General features: G+C 41.7%; 1 protein-coding gene across 1 annotated transcript; it reads right to left on the bottom strand.

Annotated features, from left to right (window-relative positions):
* Window positions 1–6,621: 6,621 nt before the first annotated feature.
* On the bottom strand, window positions 6,622–21,896 carry LOC125378053 (ice-structuring glycoprotein-like). Its single transcript, XM_048392857.1, has 2 exons — window positions 21,594–21,896; window positions 6,622–7,791 (listed from the first exon to the last, which is right to left on the bottom strand). The coding sequence occupies exons 1-2, from the start codon at window positions 21,894–21,896 to the stop codon at window positions 6,622–6,624; spliced, it is 1,473 nt and encodes a 490-aa protein (XP_048248814.1).
* Window positions 21,897–24,300: the final 2,404 nt, after the last annotated feature.

The raw sequence follows: 24,300 nt of genomic DNA, 5'->3' as shown, positions 1-24,300 counted from the left end.
CAAGTGATGTTTTCTAGAACCTTGTTGAGTTCTCTTCCTTTTAATCGTATAACATTGCAACATATTACGCAACGCATCTCGACAATGTATCTTACAAAACTTTATACATTCTGGTTCGCGTCATTATGAAGAATAACTAAATTGTTATTAATAAATAACAATGAATATTAAGGGAACAATACATTCATGGTATAACGTATATATCACTTTGGAGATTAGGGTTTTCTTTGCAGAAAGTATGTCGAAATCATGCATTTTTTGTTTGAAGTCGGCGGCCGTTTTAGATAATCACGCTCCATTTTGAATTTAACATGTATGTTGTAGAGATGTAGAGTTCAACCAACATCAGAGTTACTTCTTACTTTGAATGAAATATAATACGTCCGGAAACCCGAATTAACGGTAATATACTGTGGTAAAATGCAGGATAATATACAATTTATGGCACGTGGTCTGTTTAATATCCCGATAACGGAACACAAGCTAAAAAAAACCTAAAACGTCGTATATTTACAAAATTATTTGTAATCTTGTCTCTCCAGAATTAACATATCAAAAATGCTAAAAAAATGGCCTAACATTTCATAGTTGCGGTCTGTCAAAAACAGAATGAAATCATTTTATTTTGTGTGCATTGAAGGCTGTGTTTTTATTAAAGGGATGATGCTTCGCAACCGTTGCGATTTCCATTCAAGTCTAGACGTTGTAGAGAGTGCCCTGTCCTAGACTGGAGCATCGACCCTGTGTTATTAAGTCCACGGTCACTGCTTGATTAATATACATTATTAAATTTTAATCAGGCGACAAGAAAATTATGTTGTAATTGATTTTGAATCAAAGTTGTTGGGACTGCATATTAACCTGAGCCTTGTGTCCCTTTAACACCCAGTCATGACTACTAAAACAATGAGAGGCGTTGATATGAAGGGTTTCTGGTATTTCAAGATTAGGGTGATGCACCTGGTGTAATCGATACATTGATGGCGTGTCTCTGATATGAACGTAAAGAAGCCAGTGTGTCATGGGAGACGCGTGTGAAAATCAATGTCCAGCAATTACAGCTGACCTGAAACAGTGACGTATTGACAAGTGACAAAGTGACAAATTGAACACGAATTGAAACTTCCTGCCTGGATCAATAAGTCGTTTTATTCCCAGCTTCAAAGTGTGTGGTAACATTTGACATTCTGTTCATCAGATTGTGTTCAATAATAAAGTGATGTGTGAGGTCGCGAAACACGTTCATTGATGTGAAACATATTCCTTGTTTCACACTTAGGGGCAATTGTTATGATGATGTTATTGACATGGCAGCCTTCGTGGTGTAAAGACAAACGAAGGACGTATTGAAATGGATATTGGGTTACGTAACGTTTTATCAGGAAAGCTACTTTCATAATGTCAGTTTAACATACATGGATAGATTTATGTAATGTTCAAACCGCAAAAGAACCCCAGGGATCTCCCAGAGATGGGTTTTATGATAATGTCACTGGCACGCGACACAAATACATATTCGGACGATCTGCAGATTTCTGCAGATAAATATGTTATCGGTTTGTTTTATCTCATGAGGTCCGTTCCGGGAGTACAGTGTTCATCTTCTCAAGCAAAGAGTCCTTGTTCGAATCCTATTTATGATGCATTTAAAATGATCCGGTCAGGTGGGATCATTTTAAGTTTATGTTTTCATGAAATACACCACTACCACCTCCACCACCACCACCACAACAACAACAAGAGCAGCAGCAGCAACAACAACAACAACAATCAATATGAAACAAACAGATATCCGTGATTTATGGTGTATCAGGTTGATGTTTTTTAGTAGTATATAGTTAGGTTTGTTTTGGCATTGTTCCTGTCGTATCACAACATGAGACAAAAAAACTCACACAAAGTATCCAACTGGGGGATCGAACCCTGGTCTTCAGCGTGACAAATAAAGGCTTGACCCACTGGGCTCTCCGACCACTTTGTAAATCAGGTGTTCACCGCAGGAGTGACAGTAGCGTCATGCTAAAAGGGGCGAATGTTGACACATCGAAATAGCAACGGAACAGCGGAGCCCATAGGAGCCATATGCTGTTGGGGGCACGGGTGGCCCAGTCGTCTAAGGCGCCGCGATTCGCTGTGCAGAGTTGCGTCCCTTGGGCATGCCAGAAACCTATGATTGTGGGTTCGAATCCCGGTTCGCCCCGATTATGTTTCAAGGTTTGTAAGCACCATACCCGTGCTCGTGGGTTTCACCGAAGTGGTAAACCTCGGAGACCTGCATCACTTCGGGCTTTCCTCCCACGCCGCGATATAACTGGAATACTGTTAAAAGCGGCGTTAAATCCAATTCACTCACTCACTCATATGCTATTGTGGTTGTCACCTGGCTAGAGAGATGCATGTCTTTACTTTATACTAGTTCTCTAGATCAGCATAACATCAAGGGATACACCAGACAGTTACGGTGCCACAAATCACAGTGTATGCCACTTTTAACAGTAATTAACAGTATTTTAATCATATCACGGCCTGTCAGCTTACGTGGGAGGAAAACCCGAGGTGATGCATATCTCAGACATTTGCCACTTTGGTGAAACCCACGAACACAGGTAGGGTGTTGACAAACCTAGAAACATAATCGGAGCGAATCGGGATTTGAACCCACGATCATAGGTTTCTGGCGTGTCCAAGGGACGCAACTCTGGTCAGCGAATTGCGGCGCTTTCGACGACTAGACCACCCGTGTACCCGATGCACAGCAAATGACCTTAACTCGTGGGTGTCGCTGGAGTGGGCAACCCTGTGTCACGTTGTTCTTCCTTCCTTGACATGACTAAATACTGTTTGAAGCGACGTTAAACTCACTCACTCACTCACATATGATAAATTCACGCCATCCACCTTTCTTTCGTGTATTTGTGCATAGACACATTGCAGACCGCACACTGTAATTTTGTTTGCCTTAAACAACATCGTTTGTTGTCATTAACACGATACAAACATTGATTGCAGTCTAATATTACGAAATATTACGAATGAGAGAATGAGTTTGTTCGGTTTAATGCTTTGAACGATATTTAATTTAATTCACGGCGTGTCAGCTTGATGTTGGAGGAATACCTGATGTCGTGCACATTATATGTTTTGATGAAACCCACGAGCACGGGTATGGTGCTGACAAATCTAGAAAAAAAATCAGTACGAATTTGGCATAGGATCCTGGTTCACCTAAGAAACGATACTCTGGTGGTTACAGATGCACTACGCCTTGTTTATTATGAAATGAACGAGATTCTTAATGCACCTTGTTATAACCGACGTCCGCCCCTATGCACATGAAGAATAAAGTCATTTCTCGTTACAAATCGAATCTTGCTGCATCTGATCTTGTTGTTTGAAAAATTGATCTGGCAGTGTTTAAAATCATGACACCCACATCATGAAAGGTTTATATTCATGATATTTGTTTGAACTCATTTTGTCCAATAAAGACAGGGCTAAATCAGTTAGATATGCTAATTCATTGCTAAACTACTGCGGCAGTTGACTAATAATAAATCATTCAAATGGTTTTATCAAATATGCGGGTAGTAAACTTTACAAAGAGCGTCCGTGTGGCTAGTGCTATTCCTCAGTATAAGCAGCCGCAGTACACCTGTCGCTTAGAATCTAGTCCGCCAAACCGTATTGCCTCATAAAGACGTCGAATAAAAATCACATTGAATGAGTGTCTCTCATACCAACCGTGCCTCGCATACAAGCAGTGTCTTTATTACATGCCGGGTCACTTATACATGCCGTGTCTTTCATACAAACCGTCTCTCTCATATAAGCTGTGTCTTTCATACAAACCGTGCCTCGCATACAAGCAGTGTCTTTATTACATGCCGGGTCACTTATACATACCATGTCTTTCATACAAACCGTCTCTCTCATACAAACTGTGTCTCTCATACCAACCGTGCCTCGCATACAAGCAGTGTCTTTATTACATGCCGGGTCACTTATACATGCCGTGTCTCTCATACAAACCGGGTCTCTTATACAAGCTGTGTCTTTATTACATGCCGGATCACTTATACATGCCGTGTCTTTCATACAAACCGGGTCTCGCATACAAGCAGTGTCTTTATTACAGGCCGGGTCACTTATACATACCATGTCTTTCATACAAACCGTCTCTCTCATACAAACTGTGTCTCTCATACCAACCGTCTCTCTTATACAAGCTGTGTCTTTATTACATGCCGGATCACTTATACATGCCGTGTCTTTCATACAAACCGGGTCTCGCATACAAGCAGTGTCTTTATTACATGCCGGGTCACTTATACATGCCGTGTCTCTCATACAAACCGGGTCTCTCATACAAGCTGTGTCTTTATTACATGCCGGATCACTTATACATGCCATGTCTTTCATACAAACCGTCTCTCTCATATAAACTGTGTCTCTCATACAAACCGGGTCTCTCATACAAACTGTGTCTCTCATACAAACCGGGTCTCTCATACAAGCAGTGTCTTTATTACATGCCGGATCACTTATACATGCCATGTCTTTCATACAAACCGTCTCTCTCATATAAGCTGTGTATCTCATACCAACCGTGCCTCGCATACAAGCAGTGTCTTTATTACATGCCGGGTCACTTATACATGCCGTGTCTCTCATACAAACCGGGTCTCTCATACTAGCTGTGTCTTTATTACAGGCCGGATCACTTATACATGCCATGTCTTTCATACAAACCGTCTCTCTCATATAAGCTGTGTCTTTCATACAAACCGTGCCTCGCATACAAGCAGTGTCTTTATTACATGCCGGGTCACTTATACATGCCGTGTCTCTCATACAAACCGGGTCTCTCATACTAGCTGTGTCTTTCATACAAACCGGGTCTCTCATATAAACTATGTCTCTCATACAAACAGGGTTTCTCATATAGCTGTGCCTCTCATACAAACCGTCTCTCTCATACAAGCTATGTATCTCATACAAACAGGGTCTCTCATACAAGCAGTGTCTTTATTACAGGCCGGGTCACTTATACATGCCATGTCTTTCATACAAACCGGGTCTCTCATATAAGCTGTGTCTCTCATACAAACCGGGTCTCTCTTACAAGCAGTGTCTTTATTACAGGCCGGGTCACTTATACATGCCGTGTCTCTCATACAAACCGTCTTTGATGCACGCTGGTCTCTAATACACCCTCGCTCTCTAATACTCGGCGGGTGTAGTAAAACTGCAGATAAATGATCCCCATTATAAAACCAAATAAAGGATACACCCTAAATTACGCCGGACCTCAAACAAAACGCGGGTTATTATAACGTCCGAAAAACTGCACAACGGGGGCACCTATTACAGGAAATACGGTGGTTCTCTATTCATGAACGTCGCTGGGGCAGGCTGTTATCTCTGTGTAACGGCACACTGTTGTGAGAGGAAAGTCAAAAGACGAAGCGACATTCACGGGTGCTTGTTGTCAGGGATAAATGGGAAGACTGGGGCCGTGTTCCTGTATGGTGATATCTTGTTACAGTATTGTCCCCGTTTCCCGTCCCCGTCCGGTGCCCGTTGTCCACCTGCTGTAACATCAATGTTTGTGTTGTGGACGCATACTTTATGTGAAGATTGCAAAATATGTGTAATATTTGTTTTTGTTTTTGTATCTTACTTATACATTATAAGGAAACACAATTATAATTTGAATTATGATTTTTTTTTTACTGATTTTAATCTGAAAATAACATCGAGTGAACGAGCTTTTAGCAATATTTCAGCAATACCACCTAGGGGTAGCAGATATGGGCTTCATATATCGTATTCAAACGGGAATCGAACCCAGGCCTTCGGCATGACAAACGAACACTTTAACCACAAGGCTACCGCACCACCTCCGGCATAATGTGTCATTTGAATCTGTGAATTACCATGTTGTTTCACGCAATAACCAAGTCTGTTTTATAGAGAAATATAGTGTGTCGTCGCATGATAACCACACGTTGCAATAATTCTATCTTGACGGATAACTGGGATGTGAGATAGGATAGATATCATCGCTCTGCAGATGCAGTGCCGTCATTTTGATTGTTGGGATAACTAACAGTTGATGATGTAGCAAGAATGCGTCTAGCCGAAGACAGACAACAGAAACAAAACTGCCGGACAAATGACATTTTCGCTCAAACTGATCATGACAATACCTGCTTCAGTTTGCTTATTACTGGAGTGTGAAAAAGCGACCCAATGTTCCATGAAACGCCATGTGCGCATCACCTGTTGTGAGATACTCCTTGATATGCTGTATGTTATATCGCATCATATACATCGTCATTGAATAACCATTTCTTGTTTGTTTGTGATACGATGACATGCATCAACCAAGTCAGCGAGCTGACCACCAGATCCCGTTAGTCGCTCTTACGGCAAGCATAGTCGCCTCTTAGGGCAAGCATGGGTTGTTGAAGACCTATTCTACTTCGGATCTTCACGGGTCTTTCAATATAAGAGATGGTAAACAATACATATCAGATACATATACACACTACAATTCATATTTGTACCAGTACAGTATGTTGTAGCTGTAGTGGTTACTATACACAATGACATCATGTGTTATCGTAAAACATACAGACTGACGGGTACAGAGGGTTGCAGCGGGTACAGAGGGGGTGCAGCGGGTACAAAAAGTGTGCAGCGTGTACAGAGGGTGTGCAGCGTGTATAAAGGGTGTGCAGCGGGTACAGAGGGTGTGCAGCGGGTATAAAGGGTGTGCAGCGGGTACAGAGGGGGTGCAGCGGGTACAAAAAGTGTGCAGCGTGTACAGAGGGTGTGCAGCGTGTATAAAGGGTGTGCAGCGGGTACAGAGGGTGTGCAGCGGGTATAAAGGGTGTGCAGCGGGTACAGAGGGTGTGCAGCGGGTATAAAGGGTGTGCAGCGGGTACAGAGGGTGTGCAGCGGGTATAAAGGGTGTGCAGCGGGTACAGATGGGGTGCAGCGGGTATAAAGGGTGTGCAGCGAGTACAGAGGGTGTGCAGCGGGTATAAAGGGTGTGCAGCGGGTGCAGAGGGGTGCAGCGAGTACAGAGGGTGTGCAGCGGGTGCAGAGGGGTGCAGCGAGTACAGAGGGTGTGCAGCGGGTGCAGAGGGGTGCAGCAAGTACAGAGGGGGTGCAGCGGGTACAGAGGGTGTGCAGCGGGTACAGAGGGTGTGCAGCGGGTGCAGAGGGGTGCAGCAAGTACAGAGGGGGTGCAGCGAGTACAGAGGGGGTGCAGCGGGTACAGAGGGTGTGCAGCGGGTACAGAGGGTGTGCAGCGGGTGCAGAGGGGTGCAGCGAGTACAGAGGGGGTGCAGCGAGTACAGAGGGGGTGCAGCGAGTACAGAGGGGGTGCAGCAAGTACAGAGGGGTGCAGCGAGTACAGAGGGGGTGCAGCGAGTACAGATAGGTGCAGCGAGTACAGAGGGTGTGCAGCGAGTACAGATAGGTGAAGCGGGTACAGAGGTGGTGCAGCGAGTACAGAGGGGTGCAGCTAGTACAGAGGGGGTGCAGCGAGTACAGAGGGGGTGCAGCAAGTACAGAGGGGTGCAGCGAGTACAGAGGGGGTGCAGCGAGTACAGATAGGTGCAGCGAGTACAGAGGGTGTGCAGCGAGTACAGATAGGTGAAGCGGGTACAGAGGTGGTGCAGCGAGTACAGAGGGGTGCAGCGAGTACAGAGGGGGTGCAGCGAGTACAGAGGGAGTGCAGCGGGTACTGAGGGGGCGCAGCGGATACAGAGTGGGTGCAGCCTGTGCAGAGGGCGTGCACCCACACACCTTTTTTTAAAAATTATTTTTATTTATTATGTGTACCCCTCTTTTTTAAAATCCTGGATCCGTCTCTGCTTCAGCTATACTGTAAAAGTTCGCCGTCCAATATATACGGAGGTATTTATATAATGTCTAATGATTGTCCTGCCAAATAACATGTTAATGCCATTTAATGAATGAATTTTTTTAATTCATGGTAGCACCATTCGTGAAAACAAAATCGGATACCTGTACATATTGAAAATAATCTATATCGACATTTGTAATCACACTGTCACCACAACCAAAACATAATTTATAATTCCCCCACATATACCCCATCCCTAGATTCCGATGACCAAACTTCATATGTTTAAACCACCCCACTCAAATCGTGCAACAACAAAAAACCCATACAAAATCAGGCAAATTCAACCATCCGCGTCCACCCTCCTCTACCCGTGCCCATCGCTCTTATGGAGCCTATCCGTATACGTTCTCTCTTCCTTCCATCCTGACCCCTCAAAATCCTACCCCCTCCTGCCAACGTTTCCTCCCCCACCCATACCCCGCCCGACCATCATCTCAAAGCTTCCCCGTGAGTCTCTCTGCTGTTTAGCCCAAGGAGTTAAATTGTCCGAATCACGTTAATTGAACATTGCCAGTTATCGATTTAGAGCTTGATGAAACTGATTTGGTATCAACTTATCAAAATCTAGTAAAATATTAAAAGCAAAAAAATCTAATTTTACGAGACTGCGCAGTTAATTAGGAACGACGGGTAGAAAGAGACAGACATGCATAATTAAACGGCTGTAAAACGCAGGGCGAGCCGACCCACAGGGAGTCTCTGTAATTAGATGAGTCGTGTTTAGGGTAGATTGCTGTGAAATTTAATTATCTCCGACACCGATTTGTAAATATTTCATGATATGATATTGGCTATGAAGTGCATTAGGGAGCCATCGAGGCGAGTCCAGGCAGAGTTACGCCTAGTTTGGGCGTGCACCGCTAGGGGCGTTGTCACCTGCTGACATTGTACATTCGCCATGAGCTGAAACTCCGATGTAACTAAGTCTCCCGATTTTACACGCGGGGAAGAACAATTATGTGAACAGTTTGGCTTTATGAATGTTGTGTTAGCACAGATCTGTTGACAGTGCTTGTAGAACATAATTTTCCCAGCGGTTGATCATTTGTTTGAGATTTTGTAGTTGAAATTATTTCGAGAGAAGGATATTGAGTTAATAACGTTTGGTGTCAAACACTTGGGTAGGCGACTGTTTCTCTTAATAACGTGGATAATGGTGAATTATTAACTGTAATGACTTGAATATTATAGCCAGCGTGGAATGAATTGAAGTTAATTATCGCCTGAAGACGCCCGTGTTTTGATATAACATAGACCGTGAAGATCCGGGTCAGAATTGGTCTTCAGCAACTCATGTCACAGAGGCGACTAACGGGATTGGATGGGCAGGTCGAAAATGGATTTGCGAAAATCGACGATGTCAATCACTGGATTGTCGGGTCCAGACTCTGTTATTTACAGCCCGGCGTCATATAGCTGAAATATGGCTGAGTGCGGCGTTTGATACAATAGTTATACTTTCAATGTCACGGTACGTACGTTAGTGAGCGAGTGAGTATGGTTTAGCGCCACAGAAAATAACCAAAGTCCTAATGAATGGAAAGGCCACATTTAAGTATCAATAATAAATTAAAGATGACACCAGATGTTCCCGGAACGGCATGACATCTCCTATACAGGAAACGCGTGTGTGAGAGAAGATCAAGGTCACTATAGTGTTGGGCTTTGTCATATAATACATGTCACGAAATGTTGCTCTTTACTTCGTAAGCCAATTACACGACACATGTTAATCTGCACGCCATTCACATGATTTATGTCAAGAAGATTAGTTAATCACTCTGAAAGCAAGTCACATGATTCATCAATAAGAGAAGATATTAACTCTGCAAACCTATGAGATGATTCATATTGTCATGCGTACATATCGACTTCAAAATTAGAATAATAAGTTATCCCAGAATTCTATACGCAAAAGATTCTGTGGGAAACCAACAATAACAAAGATATGTTATACAATTATCAATTGTATTATAAAATTTTATAGGTTTACAAATCAATACGAATTACAGCAAAGTAATTACAAAGGCAGTACACAATAGAGTGACAGTCACAAAATTCAATGGTAGTATAAAATACAATAGCAGTAGTAACAACCAAAAAGTCAGAAATAACAATATTCACCTAGCAGTAACAGTGGTCAAGATTCCAAAATAGGCCTAGGCTGGATATCCAGGGTCAAAATTATGATCTTCGCACAACCGCTATGTAAACTGGTCTTGATGTGATGTGAGATGAGATATGCATACGCTTGCTCCACTATAGTCTAAATCTCTTCTGGAGGATTCCACACCATGCGGGATTAGTCTAGTTGTTCAAGAAGATTCCATATTACGGAAACAATGCAATAAAACCACAACATTGTTCAACAATAGTTTAAACGACCATAGTGAGAACTTTCTTTGCTGATTAAAGTACAAATAACTGTACAGTACATAATAGTAAACATCATACATGATAATCATGAGATTTTCTTCACAAAAATTAGTGAATTTGTACAAAAATGCAAATCGTGTTGCAGTCAAAACTGATTCACATTGAATCACCTCGTGATAATGCATTAGGAATGATGCTGTCTTTGCATTTAATAAGCTAGATATCTAAATCAAAGACCTGCAAAGACAAGCTCCAGCGCATGAGGCGTTGCTTTTTGTTCCTTTTTATGGGCAGTGTACACTTGAATAGGAAACAAAGTAGAGCCCATGTACACTTCAATTGTTGCAAAGCCATCAATGGAGCAAGAATTTCATTTTCATTAGTGGAATAATTTCCAAATTTTAGTGAATAATAACAAACAGGATGATCAACGCCTGTATGCATCTTCTTGCAACAGAAGTTCCTGCACCACTGTCACCAGCATCAACTGCAAATCTGAAGAGAACAGGCTTGGAGAACAGGAGAATTAACGAGAATGGCTTTAATTTTCTGAAAAGCAGTATGACAACCCAAAACAATTTTACCATTTTGCCCAGCAAATTGGTGAGAGTTGCTACCACTTGTGAGATATTTTTACGAAATTTACGGTAGTAACCAGCCATACCCAGTAATCTTCTTGGTGAATTGGGGAATTTTGAATTTTGAAATAGCTTCCACCTTGGGGCTGAACCTGTCCTCTGCCTATGACATGACCTACAAAATGTCACTCAATTTACAATCAACATGGCTTCAGTGAGTCTCTCTAAGAAGGCACGGATCCTCTTCGAGTGTTCGTCCCACTCCATGGAATGAGTGATGCATCATCGATGTAGGCTTGGACACCCCCAATATTGGCTGATGAGACCCAAATATATAACTTTGTGTCGATAAAGTCATTCTGGAGTCACAAAAGCTGAGACTCGCTTGGCCCCCTCAGTCAGTGGAGTCTGCCCTTCAATAGGTACTTGGCTTGACCGAATCTGTCTTCGATTTATACGTTAACTAAAACATCTAAATTGCTTAGTTTAGGGCAGGCATAGTCAGCAATGTCATCAATCTTCACTTAGTCACAATTCGTATCAGCATCACAAACAGTAGAAACAGTTGCAACACACTGATTAGGTACATTGTCATTTCTTTCATGATACTTTCTAATCATATTGACATGCTGTGTCTTTTTACGACGGTTTGGTGGTTGCAGAACATAGTCAGTAACACTGACTTTCCTGTAAGTAACACTCGGAGAGTGGTACCTAAACACGTAGTGGTTGTCCAGGGATTGGCAAAAAACACCAAAACTTTATCGCCAGGGCTGAAATCTGTCTCTTGAGACTTTTTGTCATAATGTACTTTCATTTTGTCCTGGGATTTTTTTCAAATTACCCCTTGCAACGTCACAAGCTTTTGAAAGCCTGTCCCGAAATAATGAAACATACCTCAACAAACTGTTTTAAAGGTTCACGAACAGTATGGGTGAGTGAGGTAGGTTTAACTCAGCATTTAACGGTATTACAGTTATATCACGGCGTGTCAGCGTAATGTGGGAGGAAAGCCAGAAGTGATGCAGGTCTCAGACGTTTACCACTTCGGTGAAACCAACGAGCACGGGAATGGTGCTAACAAACCTAGAAACATAATCGGGGCGAACCGGGATTCGAACCCACAATCATAGGTTTCTTGCGTGTCCAAGGGACGCAACTCTGCTCAGCGAATTGCGGCGCCTTAGACGACTTGGCAACCCAGGCCCCCACGAACAGTATGGCCAAAAACAAGATCAAAAGGACTTGGGACCATGAGACTCCTGAACTGACTTCCTCACAGCAAACAACAACAAATGAATGCCTTCATCCCAATCATTTTGTCTCAAAACACTAAGTCCTAATTTTTAAGAGCATGAAATTAGAGCCCTGGTCTGACTGAATAGTCCTAGGCAAACCAACTACAGTGAAAAACTTTACCAAAGCCTTGATAATAATATTTTCTTAAAAGGAATAGCCTCTGAACAACTCGTGGAAGCACACATGATAGTAAGCATGTTCTGATTATCTGAGCTAGTTTCAGGCAAAGGACTAACACATATCAATGCTGACCTTGCTTAAATGTTCTTCAAAGGCTTGAATGGGTTTCGTAGGTGTGGCTGGGATTTTCTGATTAGGTTTGCTAACCATTTGACATACTTTGCAGGTTTTGCAAAATTTGGCCACATTATACCACAAATTAGGCTGAAAGAAATAGGACAGAATATTGTCATAAGTTTTGTTCACACCCAAATAACCTACCAAAGGAGTATAATGTGCCAAACTCAAAACATGTTTTCAATATAAATTTGCAAGAACAGTTTCATGAGAAACCTTTCATTCATCACGAGGCCCAGTCATGAGCTGGAACATCTGACAGCTTCCATTTCCTTATCAAAACGCTATCCTTGAAAAAACAGCAAACTAGAATCTTGTCAGGTTCTTTGACAGAGAGTGACCGATTTGCAAGCCTTTTGAGTTCTTGGTCTTCCCGACGTAACTAACCAAATGCGCCCTCCCCACGATAGGGACAAGAAGTGTAGATATTCACTCTGCAAGCCAGTCACATAGTTCGTGACGAGAAGAGAACATATATTTATTCAGTACGTCAGTCACATGATTTATGTCAAGAAGAGTAGATATTCACTCTGCAAGCCAGTCACATGATTCAAGAAGAGTAGATATTCACGCTGCAAGTCAGTCACATGATTCATGTCAAGCAGAATAGATATTCAATCTGTAAGCCAGTCACATAGTTCGTGACGAGAAGAGAACATATATTTATTCAGTACGTCAGTCACATGATTTATGTCAAGAAGAGTAGATATTCTCTCTGCAAGCCAGTCACATGATTCAAGCCAACATGGGCAGATAATCAGTCTTTAATCCAGTCACATGATTTATGTCAAGACGAGTAGATATTCACTCTGCAAGCCAGTCACATGATTCAAGAAGAGTAGATATTCACGCTGCAAGTCAGTCACATGATTCATGTCAAGCAGAATAGATATTCAATCTGTAAGCCAGTCACATAGTTCGTGACGAGAAGAGAACATATATTTATTCAGTACGTCAGTCACATGATTTATGTCAAGAAGAGTAGATATTCACTCTGCAAGCCAGTCACATGATTTCTGTCAAGCAGAATAGATATTCAATCTGTAAGCCAGTCACATGGTTCGTGACGAGAAGAGAACATATATTTATTCAGTACGTCAGTCACATGATTCATGTCAAGAAAAGTAGATATTCAATATGTAAGGCAGTCACATGATTTCTGTCAAAAAGAGTAGATATTCACTTTGAGAGCAAGTCACACGATTCGTGTCAAGAAGAGTAATAACAGTTTAAATCATGAGTCCAAAGCACGAGAATCTGATGGCACACAAGTTCAGTAGCGTGTATGGCCACCATGAGCGTTGGCAACTGCCACACAGCGCCTCCACATGGACCTTGTGATGCTTGTGAACACATGATTGGGAAGACGACGCCATTGTTGCTGCAAAATTCTTGCAAATTCTGTGGTTGGTTCTGGAGTGCGCAGACTTCTGCCAAGAGCATCCCAGACGTGTTCGATGGGATTGAGGTCGGGAGACCTTGACGGCCAGTCCATGACGTTGACTCCCGCATTCTGAAGGAAATTCCTTGTCAAAATTGCGGTGTGGGGTCTGGCATTGTCGCGTTGGAAGATCAAACCGGGTCCATGTGCCATAAAAGGCAGAAGTTCTGGTGCCAGTACCTGGTCGCGGTAAGCAGCAGCGTTGAGGTTGCCACGGATGACAAGAAGCCTGGAACGTGCATTGTCACAGAAAGCACCCCACACCATGACACTTCCGCCTCGAAATCTGTCAACTTCCTGTACACAACACTGGGCGTAACGTTCATGACGGCGCCTCCATACCCTCGCCCTACCATCAGCAAATCCAAATTTAAATCGGGATTCATCACTGAAGACGACTTGATTCCAATTCCTCTGAGTCCATCGTAAGTGTCGCTGTGCCTTCAATTGACGTTGACGTCTGTGTAATTGAGTCAGAATCGGCCCGCAGTATGGCCGTCGTGCTTGAAGGTGAGCAGTTCTCAGACGGTTTCGAACAGTTTGCGCACTCAGTCTACCCCTAAACAGTTCATTTCTGGTTGATGTAGGTGTCAAAAATCGGTTACGGAGGTGACGTAAGACAATCTGACGATCCTCTGCATGTGACGTCACACGTTGTCGACCTGGCCGAGGGCGATCAGCGGTGGTACCCGTTTGCTGTAGACGCGTCTGTAAATCATAAACAGTCCGTCGACTACAACCCATCGTCCTTGCGTCCTTCAGCTACGGACGTTCCCGTCTGCAACATGCCGATGGCACGTTCACGTTGCACATTTGAAAGGCGTGGCCTGACAAATGGCCGTAAAGACTTTGGTTTTCTTGTGTTTTTCTTTTTTTTTAATGACTGCTTACAAGTATGGCTGCGGTATTATGGCCACGTGACCAGTTGCACGTGAAAAAACACTTTTGCAACTGTGCTGTGCACATGATTTTGATCGATTCACCTGCACAAAAACGGATGTTATCTGAAGACAATACGTGGCCATTACTGTTTAAATACACAATAAGGGCCCACAATGATAACTGGTCAAAATGTTAAAATTCTAGGATTGTGAAGTTTTTAATTTGGTTCAGTATACTAAACAGATTTACAGATAAAATGGTGCCTTGTGGGGCACCCTGTTCCTGATTATAATGGTCAGACAGGGTGGAACCCACACAAACCTGAAATTGTCGGTCTGGTAAAAATTGGATATAGGCAAACGGCAAACGGCCTCTTGATCCCAAATTATGGAGATCTTTTAAAATAAGGTGGTTCCATGTGGTAAATACGATTTTTCTAAATAGAAAAAAGATTGATATTGCATGCTGTTTATTTTCAATGGCATTCTTAACAAGAGATTCTAAACGTACGAGATGGTCAATGGTATTTCTATTTTGACGGAAACCGCATTGGATGTTACTTATGAGATTGTTGGTTTCCAAGTTCCACAGCAGTCGATTATTTACCATTTGTGAAAGTGCCCATGTCATCAGCTGCCTAGTAGTGGTAGCCATGATCAAATGCTTCGCTTCTGGGAAGGTTATGTTTCTTTCGTATTTTAATTTGACTTATTTTGAAGATAAAGTTTGAACTTGGGACAGGATTTCAAGGTAGCCACATGATCCCCAGAACAGCTTGCACAGTGAGGGTTTGGGTACAGTTACCATATGTGTAGTGGTCATCTTCGCCACATGGATGGCGCATCTAGGGATGGTTGCATGATTGTGCATCATGCCCAAACTGCTGGCATTTGTAGCACCGAAGTGGGTTGGGAATGTATTTATTTACTTCAGTTTTAAAATAGCCAGCTTAAGTATTTTGTGGAGGAGTTGGTCATGAGATAAGTATTTGAAATAATGATTGCTTCGTCTGTTGAAGTGAAACGTTTGGTGTAACTCCCTGATCTTTCAAATCCTCAGGTATTTCAATTTCTGTCATGTCAGAGAGACAATGTTCCCTATCTCTGACAATACCTTTGTTTAAATTTAGAGTTTTGTGTGGTAAAATCAGAACAGGTGTAGAAACCAAATATGTCGCAGCCTGAAAGGATGTTGAGTGTTTTGCAGTATTACATTCAACCAGCAGCAAACCAGATCGAATTTTTTTAACATCCTGCACATCTCCAGCATTGCCATAAAAGCCACTAAAAATCGAGACCAACTAGTAGACGCATTCTTCCGGGTGGCATTCTCACCTGTGGAGTTTTGTTTGGCTTGAGGAGTTTGGTTTGGCTTGTGCCATGGTTATTGTGTGCATGGTTCATCTCTCCAGCTCCCAACCCACAACGGAGTGTCATAATGACGATGGTAAATACCAGTGGATCTCCAACTGGCAGAACCAAGGATACTGAGATGGTATACTCAAGTAGAAGAACTAATTGAACATTAATTAATCCACCAGATTGGCCAATGAGCCACCGCCTTCTGGGCATACGACTCTAGGCAAATTACACATTGTATTTTCAACATGTGAAGTTTATCGAAGTAACTTGACCAACAGCCTCAAAAGACAGAATAAGAAATCATATTTGTGTGACTTACATATTTTGCACTGGGCATGGTGCGATCAGCCGATTGATAGAAACGGGCCCATTCTACCGGCCGTCTAGGTAGAAGTGGTGTATTGGAAAAAGGAACGTTATTCCTGGAACCAGTGCCCTCAACCACCAGACTACCTACCTCCACCGACACAGGGGCGAAACCCACGGCAAACGTGTTGCGCAATGTGGTCGCCTCATGAAAGTCACATGATCAAGGTCAAAAAGATAGAGATAGAGAGCAAGTCACATAATTCATGTTTTGGAGAGTAGATATTTACTCTGTAAGCCAGTTACATGTTTCATGACAAGAAAGGTAGATTATAAGTCTGCAATCAAATCACCTGAGTAATGGCAAGAAGACAAGCCATTCACTGAAATGAAATACTGTCAAAAAGAGTAGATATTCACTCTGCAAGCCGGTCATATGAGCCATGACAAGAAGAGTAGATATTCGCTCTGCAATCCAGTTACATGATTCATATTAAGAAAAGTAGATATTCACTCTGCAAACCAGTCACATGTTTCATGCAAAGAAGAGTAGGTAGTTACTCTGCAAGCCAATCAGATGATTCGTGAGAAGAAGAGAAGATATATTTACCCTTGAAGCCATTCACATGATCCATGTCAAGAGGAGTGGATATACACTCTGCAAACCAGTGACATGATTCATGCCAAGAGGGGTAGATATTCATTCAGGATGACAAATCACATGATTCATGAAGTGTAGATATTCATTCAGGATGACAATCACATGATTCATGAAGAGTAGATAATCATTCAGGATGACAAATCACATGATTCATGAAGAGTAGATATTCATTCAGGATGACAATCACATGATTCATGAAGAGTAGATATTTATTCAGGTTGACAAATCACATGATTCATGAAGAGTAGATATTCATTCAGGATGACAATCACATGATTCATGAAGTGTAGATATTCATTCAGGATGACAATCACATGATTCATGAAGAGTAGATGATCATTCAGGATGACAAATCACATGATTCATGAAGAGTAGATATTCATTCAGGATGACAATCACATGATTCATGAAGTGTAGATATTCATTCAGGATGACAATCACATGATTAATGAAGAGTAGATATTCACTCTGGATGACAATCACATGATTAATGAAGAGTAGATATTCACTCTGGATGACAATCACATGATTCATGAAGAGTAGATATTCACTCTGGATGACAATCACATGATCCATGTCAAGAAGAGCAGATATTTACTCTGCACGCAAGTCACATGATCCATGTCAAGAAGTGTAGATTTTTACTCTTTGTTTGTTTCTTTGTTTGTTGTTTAACGCCACACTCAGCAATATTCCACCTATATGACGGCGGTCTGTAAATAATCTGCACGCCAGTCACATGATCCATGTCAAGAAGTATAGATTTTTACTCTGCACGCCAGTCATATGATCCATGTCAAGAAGAGTAGATTTTTACTCTGCACGCCAGTCACATGGTCCATGTCAGGAAGATTAAATATTTACTCTGAACGTCAGTCACATGATCCATGTCAAGAAGAGTAGATATTTACTCTGCACGCCAGTCACATGATACATGTCAAGAATTGTAGATTTTTACTCTGCACGCCAGTCACATGGTCCATGTCAAGAAGTGTAGATTTTTGATCTGCACGCCAATCACATTATCCATGTCAAGAAGAATAAATATTTACTCTGAACGTCAGACACATTATCCATGTCAAGAAGATTAAATATATACTCTGCACGCCAGTTACATGATCCATGTCAAGAAGTGTAGATTTTTACTCTGCACGCCAGTCACATGATCCATGTCAAGAAGTGTAGATTTTTACCCTGCACGCCAGTCACATGATCCATGTCAAGAAAAATAAATAATTTCTCTGAACGTCAGTCACATTATCCATGTCAAGAAGAGCAGATATTTACTCTGCATGCCAGTCACATGATCCATGTCAAGAAGTGTAGATTTTTACTCTGCACGGCAGTCACATGATCCATGTCTGAGGAGAAGATGTTCACTCAGAAAGCCAGTCACATGATTCATGTTAAAAAGAGAAAATATTTACTCCGAGAGCCCGTCAGATGATACACATCAAACGCGTTTACAACATAGAAATTGAGATTTGACAAAAGTTCCTGTGACATTGAATAAGATTTAATGCAAAGTTTTTTTTACGAAATCTGAAACAATTTCGGTTTGCAACAGTTAAAAGACTTCTGTAAGTGTTCAAATGGTTTAATTTGCCATACTGACTTCAGAAAATCCGTGATTTCATTAAAAAACCATGAACATGCCAAAATGTCAATTTACAAATCAATAGCGTGTGTGTCCACCTCTGGTTGCGATGCAAGCAACACATCTTCGTCTCATGGAATGGTAAAGGCGTGGCACAAAGTCCTGTGGGATATCTGTCCATATCTGCTGGAGCATGTTTCGAAGTTCCTGGAGTGTCTGTGGAACACGTGGTTGACGTCGAAGGCACCGATCCATCTCATCCCACATGTGCTCGATAGGTGAGAGATCAGGGCAGCGAGCCGGCCTAGGGATGACATTCACGTTGTTTTGTTGAAGAGAATCCTGAACAAGTCGAGCAATATGAGGCCGGGTGTTGTCATGTTGAAAGGTAATGCCTGGGCCATGACGACGTAAAAACGGTAGAACAACAGGGCTGATGATCTCGCCGTGGTAGCGCTGTCCATTGAGATTTCCCTCTACCACTATCAAACGGGTCGTCTGTCTTGCTGTAATCCCACCCCATACCATAACGCTGCCGTCCCCGAACCGATCGTCTTCCATGACACAATGATTTACGTAACGTTCACTTCGACGTCGGTACACTCGAATCCGTCCATCGCTGTGGCTGGGGTCAAAACGAGACTCGTCAGCGAATAGAACTTGTCCCCACTGCATGGCCGTCCAGCGTAGACGCTGTCTGCACCACTGTAGACATGCTTGACGGTGGTTTCCTGTCAAAATGAGACGTCTGGTGGGCCTTCTGGCGACAATCCCTCCACATCAGAGGCGATGACGTACGGTTTGTGAAGATATTCGTCGAAGGCCAGGGATGCTTCATGCAGTCGCTGTTGCTGGCTGGAATCGATTTCATAGGTGTGTTGTTCGAATCCAGTTGTCTTGTCGATTATTGGTTACGCGTGGCCTGCCACTCCAAGGATGGTCTCTGACTGCATTCGTCTGTTACCAACGTTGCCATAAACACCAAATGGAGTTTCTTTGGACGTTAAATTGTCTTGCGTTGACGTTGACTCGATCCTGCTTCAAGGATACCAATGGCTCGCAGACGCTCATTTTCGGACAGGCGTGGCATTTCGTAATGTTCAATAATTGCGTAATTTTGTTGTTTTTCTGAGTGGTTGTAATCAACATGATGCTAAACAATGAATATGGAATCTCGTTAACGCACATGTTTTTACACCCATTCTTGGGTAGCGAAATGCATGGGGCTTGCATAAAAGTAAACTTTTGCATGGAATGCATGCTTTTCTGTAGCAGTTGCGTTTTGTGACTTGATTCCATACATGTACTACAATATTAAAAACCAAACTTTACTTGTTTGAAATATACACTAAAATATTGGTGTCACAGGAACTTTTGTTGTTGAGTATATCTAAATGAGTTGGTGGATCTACGTGACACCTAAGGGGGTTGATTGATAATTGTTAATTGATACTATTTCTCAAAGAAATGAACTGATAAAAGTTAAGATCTTACCTTAAAAGTAAATCTTTGTATTCATATTTACGATGGTTGATGGATATGTTCCAAGCTTCATTGTGACATCTTTTCTTGTGGACGTTACGTTATGTAACAGAGGTATACCCACAGACACTTGAGCCAATGAGCAAATTGATTCGCTGTGGCAAGTCAATAAAATAAGGAGGTGTCATGTGAGCTTTGGAAAATGGAGGAATGTGCAATGATCAAGTACATGCAGAGAAAGGGCGTAAGAGCACATTGCATAATCACAGAAACTTTGGCAATGAAGAAAGTATCAGCTCGTTGTGTTCCGAAGCTTCTGACATCTGATAAAAAACGCACGTGAAAACGTGTCTCGTGATATTCGTACTCTGTTTGACGCTGAACCAGAAAGGTTCTTGCAACAATGTGTGACTATGGGTGAATTCTGGGTTCACCACTTCCAAACTAAAAACAAAATAGTGGAAGAATTTTGACATCACTGCCATAGAAGAAGGCAAAGACTGTTTCATCAGCTGGAAAGGTTATGGTCTCCCTGTCGTTGTGTCATCGTAGTGGATTACCTCCTACGGGTCAGACTACAAACTGAGCATATTATGTTGCAGTTTTGAGGCAAATACGTGATGTAATTATGACTAAGTAATCTGGGAATATTAGCTCTTCCATAAGGATAATGCGCCAGTGCAGAAATCAGTTATTAACAATCTACGTGTGTGACTTTGAACTCTTTCAGCGACCACCCAATTCTCCTGATCTGGCTCCGCAAGACTTCCATATGTTTCCAAACATGAAATAAGCAAAAAAATCTATTTTGATTCGCAGCTGTGGATAACCTTTTGACAGCCAAGAGAAGGTCTTGTCGTTGACAAAGGTGTATCAATGTGGGAAAGGATTATATTGAAAAATAAATCATATTAATTTATTCAGGTCAGAAAACGTCAATCACTCCTTATAGTGTACCCGATCACCTGTAAAGCTTTCGAATGTATAAATATTAAGTATTCTTTAATAAGACGGTGCGCGCAAATTTACATTTTCCCTCCACACCTCACCTTCCTTCCACGTGTGCATCAGATAGGGGAGCGTCCAGTGCCAACAGGCACCATTATATTCTCCTCTAACTATCCTCACTCACTTACTCACTCACTTTATGTTTATGTAAAAAGTTTTATAGTAGACCTGTGGAAGACATTTCCAAATTTGACGCTTCAGTTACAAATATGATAACCGATGCAGTTCCCTATTTTGATTTGCGCCAGGTGAACCATTGACTTGACTTTGCATGTGTTATTATCATTATTATTCTGGCCATATTTACCGCCGTCTGCTTTCCCCTTGACTACCGATCTCCATTATTCTTCTGGACATATTTACCGTCATCTTTTCCCCTTGACTACCGATCTCCATTATTCTTCTGGCCATATTTACCGTCATCTTCTCCTCTTGACTACCGATCTCCATTATTCTTCTGGCCATATTCACCGTCATCTTTCCCCCTTGACTACCGATCTCCATTATTCTTCTGGCCATATTTACCGTCTTCTTCTCCCCTTGACTACCGATCTCCATTATTCTTCTGGCCATATTTACCGTCATCTTCTCCCCTTGACTACCGATCTCCATTATTATTCTGGCCATATTTACCGTCATCTTCTCCCCTTGACTACCGATCTCCATTTTTTCTTCCCATATTAACCGTCATCTTCTCCCCTTGACTACCGATCTCCATTTTTTCTTGCCATATTTACCGTCATCTTGTCCCCTTGAATACTGATCACCTTTCCTCCTCTGAGTGTATCTGTACACATGGATTCTAATTATGGATTATTTTAATTGCGTGAATTAAACAGTTTCGACAGTACTGTAATTGGCACGCGGCGGTTACACCCGCTTCTGAGTTTAAGGATTTAGATTGTTTTTGAGAGATATAAATGAACGTTTTCGGACAGCAATGGTCATTTATACCCGATCCTACAAGTTACCAGATCCATAGTTATTGTGCTTGTTATTTTGACCCAACTACAGTCCTGTCAGAACTGCGTTATTTACACAATCAAAATATTGAACATTGCCATCATTATCAGTGTTTTTGTAAGTTAAGATCTTCATCTTCCAGATGACATTTATTTTTCCTTCATATTTCAGGCCAGGGGTGCTTATTTGTATTTCCAGGTGCATATCTTCAAACAACAACAGATAAAACGGTGTACTAAAAATATGAGAAATGTGCGTGAAGCGTTCATAAAAGGCATGTTTTGTTAATGAAGGTTCACGGGAATACAAAGGAGAGATTTAACGCTTGGGTGAGTGAGTGAATGAGAGTTAACACGAATAGAAATATTTAACTAGTTATTTGGAAATATATCTGTTTTCAACTGACAATTAGGTGTGTTGTACATGCTACATGTTTACGGTTACGATGATGGAATTGTAAGTTTGCGCTCTGTTTTAAACACAAAGTAGAAATGAAAACAGATCGGACAGTGTAGAATATAAATTGGATAATTCAAGTTCTTGGAAAGCAAGAAATCATGCTACATAATTATTAATATTCAAAATCTGAATACTAAAACCTCCCATGCAAGGTCAAGTATCCTTAAGTTATTAAATAAGAATCCAACCAGGCAGACAGATGGAGGTCATTGTCCTGGCGTTGTGATAGTTGTTTAATGGAAGCTCTGAATATCCACTTACGAAATTAGTTTCACCTTCAATACTTGTTAGTCAAGTTTCATATTAAGAGTTCATTATCGGCATACGTTGTGCTAAGTGATAGTTTAACCTCATTCTTTGTGGGGTTAAATTTCAACACTACTCGCGGCAGAAGTTCTGCTTTATCAAACATACGGACCGTCAAGTGTCTGAACACAATTAGTGACCCACCACGAGCGAATGTTACATCCAGCTTGTTTTTTCACTGGTTCCAATTACAACACAAATATTTCGTATTAACTTGAAACCTTCCAAACGACAGACACGGGCGGAGGCGACATTATCAAATTTCGAGACTCTTTTCAGTGGAGTTCGAGACTTCCTATTGTGACATACTCATCTTTCTTGTTGTGGGTTATAATGGCGGCGATCTTTTCTCCTCACGTGTGTCACGAATAACGCGAGACTGACACGAGACACTAATCGTCACGTGACTAGTCATCTGTCCGTCAGAAAAAACAACAACTTTGAGAAAGTACGTATAATAATCATTGATTTTTGGCGTTGTTGACTAATTAAATGACATTGGGGTGACGGTAGGTCTGTACTAATGAATATTGTAGAGTGTGTTATGGTGCCTTTAAGTACGCTGTACTCACGGACCACAGTTTTTTAGAAAATTGGAGGAAATTGCAAATAATCAAGAGGTTTGACAGAACACTAGGTAAACAGATTTTGTGTGTGTGTGTGTGTGTGTGTGTGTGTGTGTGTGTGTGTGTGACTATGAAATTGATTTAGACATACGAATTAAATATATAATTGGTTTAGACATTCGAACTGCCTTTATCATTGGTTTAGATATAGGAACTGAATACAAGTATACCATTGGTTTTGAAATACGAAACAGACTACATCATCGTCAGACATACGAACTGAGTATATAATTGGTTCAGGCGTACGAACTGAATATGTAACTGGTTTAGACATACGAACTGATTATATCATGGGTTTAGACATACGAATTAAATATATAATTGGTTCAGACATTCGAACTGCTTATATCATTGGTTTTGACATACGAACTGACTATACTATCGGTTTCGACATACGAACTGACTAAATCGTTGGTTTAGACATACGGCACGCCTATTTCATTTACCTTGGTCACATGTCAATACCAGGCAATACCTAGGTCACATGTCCATACCAGGCAATACCTAGGTCACATGTCCCTACCAGGTAATACCTAGGTCCCATGTCCATACCAGGCAATACCTAGGTCACATGTTCGTACCAGGTAATACCTAGGTCACATGTCAATACCAGGTAATACATAGGTCAAATGTCCATACCAGGTAATACCTTGGTCACATGTTCATACCAGGTAATACCTAGGTCACATGTCCATACCAGGCAATACCTTGGTCAC

The sequence above is a fragment of the Haliotis rufescens genome, unplaced genomic scaffold (genome assembly GCF_023055435.1).
Source record: "Haliotis rufescens isolate VD_foot unplaced genomic scaffold, xgHalRufe1.0.p SCAF_11, whole genome shotgun sequence".
Taxonomy (NCBI): domain Eukaryota; kingdom Metazoa; phylum Mollusca; class Gastropoda; order Lepetellida; family Haliotidae; genus Haliotis; species Haliotis rufescens.
The sequence above is the reverse complement of the archived record's forward strand: the minus strand, read 5'-3'. Positions and strand labels throughout refer to the sequence as shown.

Excerpts from the sequence above, each read along its gene's own strand:
- LOC125378053 (XM_048392857.1), bottom strand. The coding sequence starts at position 21,896 with ATGGAGATCGGTAGTCAAGGGGAGAAGATGACGGTAAATATGGCCAGA. Across the intron at positions 7,792-21,593 it reads GTCAAGGGGAAAAGATGACG|GCTGCACCCACTCTGTATCC; the intron begins GTAAATATGTCC and ends CCCTCTGCACAG.